The sequence below is a fragment of the Sorex fumeus genome, unplaced genomic scaffold, assembly GCF_029834395.1.
Source record: "Sorex fumeus unplaced genomic scaffold, SorFum_2.1 ptg000218l, whole genome shotgun sequence".
NCBI classification, from domain to species: Eukaryota; Metazoa; Chordata; class Mammalia; order Eulipotyphla; family Soricidae; genus Sorex; species Sorex fumeus.
In genome coordinates, this window is record NW_026606275.1 from 2,575,568 (window position 1) to 2,585,642 (window position 10,075).

Genomic DNA, 10,075 nt, shown 5'->3' on the forward strand with positions numbered 1-10,075 from the left:
CAGGCTCGGGTTCGGAAAGTCCCACTGCTCCATGCATGCCAGTAGAGTGCGGGGGGGGGGGGTCCAGGACACCCAGGGAGGCAGGACGGGCAGGAGGGGACCCCGGGGACTCTGAACGCCTCATCTCTGCCCAGCGTAGCCCCCCTGAGAGGGCCACCACCCCCAGGGCCACCCGGGATGCTCATGCCCCACAGGACCCAGTTCTAGTACAACGTGGATGGGTTCAAGGCCAGTGGGTCCCACGGCAGACAGGGGGCAGGTGGTTGAGAGCCTGATGGGGACTTCTTCCGTTCTCCTGAAATCCCTCCCTGAGCTTTGAGAGTCCCACATGGGGCCTCTTCTGGGAGCGGCTAAGTAGCAGCAGCGTCACTGGATGTCACACTGAGAGGGGTCCCGTGCCTCAGCAGTGAAGCCCCCTACAGAGGCACTATTCTCCTTGCTGTATATGGGGAAACTGAGGCTGAGAGGAGGGGTCGCGGTGGTGAGTCAGGCGCTTCACTTGAGTGTCAGGGGTCACTACCACAGGAAAGGCCATTCACATGAAGAGGCCAGGCTGGAAGAGGCGCCCCATGGCCGGCTGGAGAGCCCCGGTCCTCCTCTCTGGAAGCCTGACTCAGGGAGTGTCCACTCTCTGAAGGCAGCCGGAGGAGAGGCCACGAGCGCACGAATGCCTGAGAAGCCAGAGTATGGCATCCTTCTGTCAACGAGCTGTGCACCAAACCCCCTCTCGACTCATCTCTCGGGACCCCGCGAGTGGCCCCTCACTCTGGGGTCAGGGGCCGAGCCAGGTCGCTGAAGCCCTCGCTAGGGCAGATGCATCTCGGGAAGGATCTGCTCAGTTCCGAGAAGCTGCAGAACGCTCTCCAGTCTGATGCTCCAGTCTCCCTGCTTCTGAAACAGGACGAAAGCACTTTGATCCCTTCCTGCCATGCTCTTCTTGGCCCCTTTCACCACAGACAAGTTCTCAAAGTAGAAACCTCGTTCAGTCTCTTCCCCTGGGTATTTCCCCATTGAACAGAGCATAAGCCTAAAACCAGGGGTTGGATGTGGTTGAGTGGGTCGGTCCTGGCACCACAGAGGGTCCCCTGAGCCTTGCCAGGAGTGAGCCCTGAGCACAGAGCCAGGAACGAAACCTGAGCACAGAGATAGGAGTAACTTGGAGCAGAGTCAGGAGTACGCCTTGGGCACAGATCCAGGAGTGACCGGGAGCACAGAGCCGGGAGTAAGCCCTGAGCACAGAGCCAGGCGTGAGCCCTGTGTGCAGCCTTTGTGGCCCCCAAATAAGCAAGCAGAAAACATCCTAGTTTTTTCCTTTGTTCCTTCCCGCAAGGAGATGTGGAGAACGCAGGAGAGGTTGGGAGGCGGGAGTAAGGTGCGCAGAATTATTTCATACGCGCCAGTACTGCGGATTCAGGGGACATTTCACCCTCTGGCACAGTGGGGAACACCCCGAAATACCCCTCCCCAACGGTTCCCGCCTTCGTCGTTATTGGGTCCCCCGTGGCGCTCTGTGGGCTCATTCTAAGGGCGCAGGCGAGTGTCAGGTCGCATGCAGGGTCCCCAGTGCTCTGCTCGCCAGCCTCGACTTCGAGCAGCGGGGAGGGGCGCGGCGGGGCTGGAGAGACACTTTGGTTCCTGAAGGACAGCGACTCACTTGCTCCCTGTGATTTGAATCCTGTTCTGGTTTAGCTAATCCTGGCATTTCCCGGTGTCAGCCAGCTTCCTCGCCAGCGCAAGCAAATGCAGTAGAACCAATTCCGCATCGGGAGCGCAGACAAGAGTCCAGAAGGGCCTTTGCCCCCAAAGTGGTGAGCAGATGCCCCGCCGGTCACCCTGGTTTACGGGAAAGAGCTGGCGGGTTGCAGAGCTCGGGAAGGCGGAGGCGAGGGGCCGCTCCGGGGGCCTGGGTGCCGCTCCCGGACGGTCCCCACCTGCCCCGCCAGGCCCTGGGCGCACCTCTCCAGGGTCGGGCGCACCAGGACCTGGGCGCGCCCCCCCTTCCGCTCAGTCCCCACCTTCCCCGCCAGGCCCTGGGCGCGCCCCCATTTCCCCATTTCCTTACCGGAGCCCAGAGCGCGCCCCGCAGTCCCCGCTATCCCTGCCCGGCCCCGGGCGCGCCCGTCCCCAGGTGCCCACCTGCCCCGCCAGACCCTGGGCGCGCCCCTCCCGGCCGGGGCCCACCAAGACCCTGGGCGCGCCCCGCTTCCGCTCCGTCCCCACCTGCCCCACCAGGACCCTCGGCTCCGCCCACCTTTGCCCCCTTCCCTACCAGAGTCCAGAGCGCGCCCCTCTCCCCCACCTTCCCCGCCCGGTCCAGGGCGCGCCCGCCCCGCCCCGTGCCCACCTCCTGCCCCGCCTTCCAGGAAGTGCAGCCCGGCCCGGGAGGCCGGCCGGACCCGCCCCGTCCCTCCCTCGTCCTCCCGCTATAAGGGGGCAGGTCGGGCCGGACCGAACCGCAGACCCCACTGAGGAGCAGGTAGAGCCCCGGGGCCGGGGGGCTGGGCGGGGCGCGGGGACAGTCCTGCTTTGGGCCCCGCAATCCCCGCTGGGCACCGCCCCCGCCTCCATGCGCAGCCTGGGGGTCGGGAAACCCCGCCCTGACCGTGGTCTCTGCGCTGTGGGGGTCCAGGCTGGGCTTGTCCCTTCCCGCCCACCAGAGCCTCCGCCCCTGCTCGGTGGCCCGAACCAGTGAAGGCGGGAGCGGCCCGAGTCGCGGTCAGCACTGACCCCTTCCGGAGGGTTCCTGTTTCCTGGCCCCCTGCGGCCCTGGGGACACTGACCGCGCCAGGCGGGACCAGGCGTGGCAGTGGCCCTTAGAAGGGGTTGCGGGGGAGACTTGGGTCCCCCGCAGCCGAGCTGCTCTGCAGACCCCCGGGCAGTGCTGGTTAAGCTGGGGGCTGGGGGAGGGGATGTAGGGTGAGGTGTGGGGTTCCCTGGTGGCCTCACTGGCGGGCTGGACCAACGCCTCTCTTCTGTCCCCAGCCCGGTGACCATGGAGCCGCTGAGCGCAGCCAACGCCCTCTTCGCGCTGGACCTGTTCCGCGCCCTGAGCCAGGACGACCCCGCCGCCAACATCTTCTTCTCCCCCTTCAGCGTCTCCTCGGCGCTGGCCATGGTCTTCCTGGGCACGCGGGGCAGCACCGAGGCGCAGCTGGCCAAGGTCAGGCCAGGGCGGGCTGCTCCCTGCTCTCTGACATCGGGGTCACGGGTGCCGGCGGGGGGCAGAGGGGAGAGTCCCAATCCGGGCCAGGATGGTCCTTCATGGCATGCCAGCAGCGGGCTGGGGCCAGCACTGGGCACCCAGGCTGGGCAGGCCTGCAGGTGTCTGAGGCAGGCATGTGGACAACTGTCCCCGGGGGCTCTCTGGCCCAAGACCCTCTGGCTCCCTCCTAGCTCGGTGCTCAGGGTCACTCCCGGCTCTGTGCTCGGGGCCCCCAATGCAGTGCTAGGGTTAGAACCAGAGTCAGCTGCGGGCAAGGCACCACCTTCGTCCTTCTCCCCCTACCCCCTCATCATTTCTTGGGCCCTGAGCCACAGTCGATGGGGTCACTACTGTGCTGTGCTGGGCAAACTCCAGCTCTGGTCTGGGGACCCCCGCTTCCTCTGGGCCTGGGCAAGGTGCTCAGCAAGGAGAGTCCCTGGAACACGCCTGCTCAATCCCTGCCCGCCCCGACACTGGGTGTGGGCGCCCAGCCCGGGGCTCAGGTCGTGGGTTTGTTCCTGCTGCGAAGCGTCTACTCCTGACCTTCATGGAAGCTCGAACCCTCCTGCCACCACACTTCCCTCTTGCAGGTAGACTCAGCTGCTAGCCTGTTTCTTGCTGGCAACAGGCCAATTATAGCAGCTATGCAAACATTCCCTCTCGAGGGAACACCGGACTTCGTACTCATAGGGTTTTCTTCTTCCCCTCTCAAGTAAGGAACCAGCTGAGTCTGTAAAGCCCTAACGAACTCTTGATTTGAAATCGATTCACAGGAAACTAGACTTTTGCCATATTCTCAGGCTAAACAAGCTGTTTTTCGCTTTTTGGGTCACACCCGGTGATCCTCAGGGGTTACTCCTGGCTCATGCACTCAGGAATTACTCCTGGCGGTGCTTGGGGGACCATATGGGATGCTGGGAATTGAACCCGGGTCGGCCGCATACAAGGCAAACGCCCTCCCCGCTGTGCTATCGCTCCAGCCCCTAAACAATCTGTTTTTCAACAAGTGAGTTACTGCTGCTCTCTGAGTGATGAAGAGGAAGTCCAAGGTCTTGTGCTCCTGCATAAGCGTTTCTGATTGCTGATGTCTGAGAACCTTGAGTCAAATTATATTTAAGAGCAATAAGCATAGAGCCCGCTCATTTGGGTTTTCTTGGGGGAAAAACGCAAATTTGTAGAACTATTTAGTTTACTAACTCTCCTATTTGTGGGATTACAATTATAACCAAAACGGATGCAGAAGCTGTTTCTAATGTTTGAATTCTCATGTTTCACGACACGATCTATTTTGTATTCTTTATCATTTGTTCTCCCTGGAAAATAAGGTGTTTGGGGGCTGAAGAGATAGTCCGTGGGTGAGGTGCTCTCCTTGCATGAGATTGGCCCAGAATCAGGCCCAGGATCCTGCCACCCCAATATGGCCCCTGAGCACTGGAGGAGTGATCCCTGGGTTGAGAGCTGGGAGTAATCCCTGGGCACCACCAGGTCTGGCCCCAAAACCAACACAAAAATCATAATAATGTGTTTATAGGAAAATCGTCCCTGAATGTAATTTGAGGACAGCAACGGCAAGGTATTACATTGTAACAAAAAGTAAACAGGTCCAGAAAGAATGTGTCCTTTTTTTTTCCCCTTTTTTTGCTTTTTGGGTCACACCCGGTGATGCCCAGGAGTTCCTCCTGGCTCATGCACTCAGGAATTACTCCTGGTGGTGCTTGGGGGACCCTATGGGATGCTGGGAATCGAACTTGGGTCGGCCGCATGCAAGGCAAACGCCCTCCCTGCTGTGCTATTGCTCCAACCCTGACCTTTATTTCAGACCCTTCATTTCGACACGGTGGAGGAGATTCACGCAAGATTCCAGAGCCTGAACGCCGATATCAACAAACGTGGCGCTTCCTACATTCTGAAACTCGCCAACAGGCTGTATGGCGAGAAAACCTACGACTTCCTCCCCGTGAGTACTTGGAGCTGCGTTCTGCACTTCCCGGGGCTGTGGGGAGATTTTCCCACACACTCACGCTAAGAAGTCAGCTCGGATTTGTAGAAGTGTTTAGAAAATGATGCACGTTTAAAGCCCAGTGGCCGCTGTCCCCTGCTCATTGATGGGGTTCATTTCTGGGTCCTGAGGGGGGAGGGTTGAACCCCAAATGCTCTCTGAAGGCCACACTAATTCCAGCTCTCCTCAGCTGTGACAGCATTTGTGTGTTGATGAAGATTTTAGTCAGAGTTTAAGGAGGAATTGGTTCAGTTTTAAAAAACACTGGAACTCTGCATTTTAAAATTCTGTTAACACTGTAGATGTATGTGTGTATGTGTGTGTGTGTGTGTGTGCGTGCACACACGCGCATATTTAACAAATGAGTAGAAAAGCTAGAATATGTTAGTGACAGTGAAATTTATTTTCTTAGGGAAATTTTTGTGGCATTGAAAGATGTAAGAAAAGTGGTTCTGTATGTCATTGCATTTATTCAGGACATTTCTGTCTTTCCTCCTCCTCCTCCTCCTCCTCCTCCTCCTCCTCCTCCTCCTCCTCCTCCTCCTCCTCCTCCTCCTCCTTCTTCTTTTTCTTTTTTGTAAACAGGAGTTCTTAACTTCGACTCAAAAAATGTACAGTGCTGAACTGGCCGGTGTGGACTTCCAGCACGCAGCTGAAGATGCAAGGAAGGAGATCAATGCGTGGGTCAAAGAGCAGACAGAAGGTAAGACCAGGACCAACCACCCACCCTCCCCTCAGAGCCACAGCAGAGTCACTGCACTGAAACTCAACGCAACGTCACTGAAGACACTATCTATTTCCCATCCCGAACATCCACACCATATTTTTCAAATTATGAAATGTTGAATGTAGGTAGAAGAAATAAAACTTGGGGAGGGAATACAGTGGGTGCCGCATTATTCAATACTCACATGCAGAGGGTCACCTTGAAATGGTGAATCAGTGTTTCCAGTCTCTGGGATCTTCCTTGCATCTTCAGCTGCATGCTCGAAGTCCACATTTTTCTTTCCCCAACGTCACATCTAAGAAATGAGACGTGGTAGGCGGGAGTCAGTCTTAGCAGATCTCACTGAGGCTGGGGGTGACTCGGGGCCCTCAGTTCTTTCATGGAGAATCCACAGCCTGTGGGACCAGCCACGTGTGGTCGTATGGGGTGCCATAGTTCTGTATGACGCTCTCCTGCATGGTGGATATTTCTCTTTCTCTCCAGAATAAACTTCCTGCTGGAGTGATGGGACAGCAGGGAGGGCATTTGCCTTGCACATGGCCGACCTGGGTTCAATCTCCGGCATCCCATATGGTCCCCCTGGCACTGCCAGGATCATTCCTGAGTGCAGAGCCAGGAGTCACCATGAGCATCACCAGATGTGATCCCAAAAAAGCCATAAAAAAAAAGGAAAACCAATAATCCTGAAGGAGTTGAAGAACTGATACTAGTGATTAAGAACATCTCGTGGAAAAGTAGTTTGTGTTCCTGAAAAGGATAACTCTTCACAAAACAGGCTGACTGGGGATCACAGTCTGTAGAAGGAGGAGACTGTCTGGCTCTCCAGCCCTGTGCACGGGGCCACGGGTCACCCTGACCGCCTCAGGAGTTGGCCTGTTCCACGGAGATACAAGCCCCTCTTTTCCCAACTTAGTACCCGTGGAAGGAAAAGGAAACAGAATGAATGTACTTGCATTGCCTGTCCGTGCCCCTGAAGGTGCATAGCGACATTTAAATTCTCATCTATGTTTTTCACACACACACACACACACACACACACACACACACACACACACACACACACGCACAAAAGGCTATTTTTTTTTTATTGATCATTTTAGGGAAAATCCCAGAACTGTTGGCCGCAGGGGTGGTTGACAGCATGACCAAGCTGGTGCTGGTGAACGCCATCTACTTCAAAGGGAAGTGGCAGGAGGAATTCTCAAAGCAGTCCACCACGGAAGTCCCTTTCAGGCTGAATAAGGTGAGAATCTGGGGGTGGGGGTGGTAGGTGGTGACTGTCCAGACACCCTGAGCTCTGGGGGGCAGGGGAAGGGAGAGCAGTTGTTAAGGGGCACTTGATTTCTCTTCTGTACAGAAAGACACCAAAACTGTGAACATGATGTTTCAGAAGAACAAGTTCCCCCTGGGCTACATCGAGGCCCTGAAGTGCCGCGTGCTGGAACTTCCCTACCAGGGCGAGGAGCTCAGCATGGTCATCCTGCTGCCCGATGACATTGAAGACGCTTCCACGGGCCTGAAGAAGGTGACGGGCCTCGCTCCGGGCTTCCGGGAACCCGGCTCTTCCCGGTCGGATCTGCCGGCCCGTGATGGCTCACTGCCTCCACTTTTCTTTCTTATCTTTTGTCCTTCCATGATCAGCCCTATGAAAACTAGCAGTGAGGGGACATTTGGCTCGGCTGTGCCAAATGTCAACGGGTCATCAGCAGGGCATGGCGACTCTCTCCAAGGGTCTTGAGCAACGAGGACCAGAACATAGGGTCGTTGCTGTTGAAACAGTTGCAGGAAGGAGCTGCATCGTAGAGGCTCAAGCCCTGTTCTCCGCACTCATTCTCACCCCAGTTCATCAGAAAGCAGACTGTGAATGACCTTTCAGATAGCTCTATGGCAGAAATAGGGCCATAGGCTAGCTCCTGGCTGAGCACTTGTTCTGCAGGGGTGAGAGCCTGGGTTGGATACTCACTGAGAGAGAGAGAGAGCGAGAGCGAGAGAGAGAGAGAGAGAGAGAGAGAGAGAAGGAGAGAAAGAGAGAGAGAGAAAAGGAGAGATGGAGAGAGAGAGAGAGAGGACAGGGAGAGGAGGAGAAGGCAGGCAGGCAGGCAGGGATGCTTGTGCCATGGTTTGAGAATGAAGCCTGTTCCCTAATATGAATTTGACATTCCTTCTACAAGTGATTTGGAGGCTGTGGCCTCTCTTACCAGGCTGGAGCGTTAGCACAGTGGTAGAGCATTTGCCTTGCATGCAGCCAACATGGCCAACTCGAATTTGATTCCTCCACCCCTCCCAGAGAGCCCGGCAAGCTACCGAGAGTATCTCGCCTGCACAGCTGCGCCTGGCAAGCTACCCGTGACGTATTCGATATGCCAAACACAGTAACAATAAGTCTCATGATGGAGACGTTACTGGGCCCGCTCGAGCAAATTGATGAACAACGGGAGGACCATGACCGTGACTGGCCTCTCTTACCAGGGCTGGTACCAGCGAGATAAAAGAAAAAAAAACACGCACACACCAAACCCACATCAGGTTTCTTTGGTGTCTCTTCTTGCTGTTTGGTTTTTCTCTTCTCTTCCCTACTCAACCTTGTAGTCTGGAAATCAGGAGGGATTACCATGTGTGCATTTAGAGGATGAGTTAAAATCAGAGTCTCTCCTCTTCGCATTCTGTTTTCCTTCTCTTGTCTGATCAGATGAAAGTCCCATGGAGGGAGCAGCCGCAGGATTGTCAGCGGGATGCTGGTTCCGTCCAGCCCACTGGCCGTGCCTTGAGGGCCATGACAATAGGGGGTACTTTGAGAGGTGCCAGGTGCTTTATGAGCCTTGAGTCACTGAATGCGATGAAGTTGGCACTACCATTACTCTCCTTTTGGTCATGAAACTAGATCTTTTTCTATTTTTCACTGGGTTACTGGCAGTTGCTTTAGCTCCGTAAGGCTCACAGGGCAACACAGTCATCAGAACAGAGCGGGAAAAATGAGCAGAAGAAACTTTTACATTTTCCCCTTGTCTCCTGAGCTCATTATCTGATGTGTAAGCTGGCCACCCTGGCCCTCACTGGGATGGGTGGGTGGGGAGGTGACTAGCTGGATGGATGACGAGTGGTTTATGGGTGGGTGGGAGGTGACTAAGAGGCTGGATGGGTGATGAGTGGTGGACATGGAGCCATACCAGAGCCCTGATAGGAGCAAACGCAGCTGCCGTCTCATCAGCACTTGCTGAGATAAATCTGCACTGGACACCCAGGGAACCCAGAGCAACTGATTGTACAGATCCCTTCATCTAATTGGGGCTTCCTCGACGGGTAAAATGGTCTCCAACTCTTTCGTTTGCCCGTTCAAATTCCAGATCGAGGAGCAGCTGACTTTGGAGAACCTGACGGAGTGGACCCGGCCCGAGAACATGCCCGTTGTGAAAGTCAACGTGCACCTGCCCAAGTTCAAGCTGGAGGAGAGCTACACCCTCAACGAGGCCCTGGCCCGCCTGGGGCTGCGTGATCTCTTCGACAGCAGCAGGGCTGACCTGTCGGGCATTGGGGGGGCCCGCGACCTTTTCATTTCCAAAGTGGTGCACAAGTCCTTCGTGGAAGTCAACGAGGAGGGCACTGAGGCGGCGGCGGCCACGGCAGGCATGGTTATGCTCTGCATGGCGGTGCAGGAGGAATTCTTTGTCTGTGACCACCCCTTCATCTTCCTGATCCGTCACAAGGCCTCTGGCACCATCCTGTTCCTGGGCAGATTCTCCGCCCCCTAGAGAGGGGACGGCACAGGTCAAGCACCAGCCTGGTGAAGTGTCCTTCTGAGGTGATAGTTTTCCTGTGTCTTTACCAATAAAACGACTACCCAAACCTCAGTTTTAATTCCATTTATTCGACACTGTTGGTCATTGACACCCATGGGCTTTGGTGCAAGAATCGCTTTCATATATTTAATATTGAAAAAAATAGTGATGGCATTTGAATGCATTAAGTTAATGAAAATATCAAGGAAGAGACCAAATTCCTTTTTTTTTTTTTTTGCTTTTTGGGTCACACCTGGCTCTGCACTCAGGAATTACCCCTGGCAGCGCTCAGGGGACCATATGGGATGCTGGGAATCAAACCCGGGTCACTGTGTGCAAGGCAAACGCCCTACCCGCTGTGCTATCACTCC

At 55.9% G+C, this 10,075-nt stretch overlaps 1 protein-coding gene across 1 annotated transcript; it reads left to right on the plus strand.

The window, feature by feature from the left end:
• Positions 1-2,407: 2,407 nt before the first annotated feature.
• LOC130017762 (leukocyte elastase inhibitor-like) lies at positions 2,408-9,709 on the plus strand. The gene is made up of 7 exons (XM_056108524.1): positions 2,408-2,476; positions 2,983-3,160; positions 5,022-5,159; positions 5,787-5,904; positions 7,029-7,171; positions 7,286-7,453; positions 9,273-9,709. Exons 2-7 carry the CDS (start codon positions 2,993-2,995, stop codon positions 9,675-9,677), a joined length of 1,140 nt encoding a protein of 379 aa, XP_055964499.1. The 5' UTR covers positions 2,408-2,476; positions 2,983-2,992; the 3' UTR covers positions 9,678-9,709.
• Positions 9,710-10,075: the final 366 nt, after the last annotated feature.

Bases quoted from the DNA above. Each gene is read 5' to 3' on its own strand.
- LOC130017762 (XM_056108524.1), top strand. From the start codon at position 2,993: ATGGAGCCGCTGAGCGCAGCCAACGCCCTCTTCGCGCTGGACCTGTTC. The intron at 5,905-7,028 runs GTAAGACCAGGA...TGATCATTTTAG, and splicing joins GGTCAAAGAGCAGACAGAAG to GGAAAATCCCAGAACTGTTG. The intron at 7,454-9,272 runs GTGACGGGCCTC...TTCAAATTCCAG, and splicing joins CTTCCACGGGCCTGAAGAAG to ATCGAGGAGCAGCTGACTTT.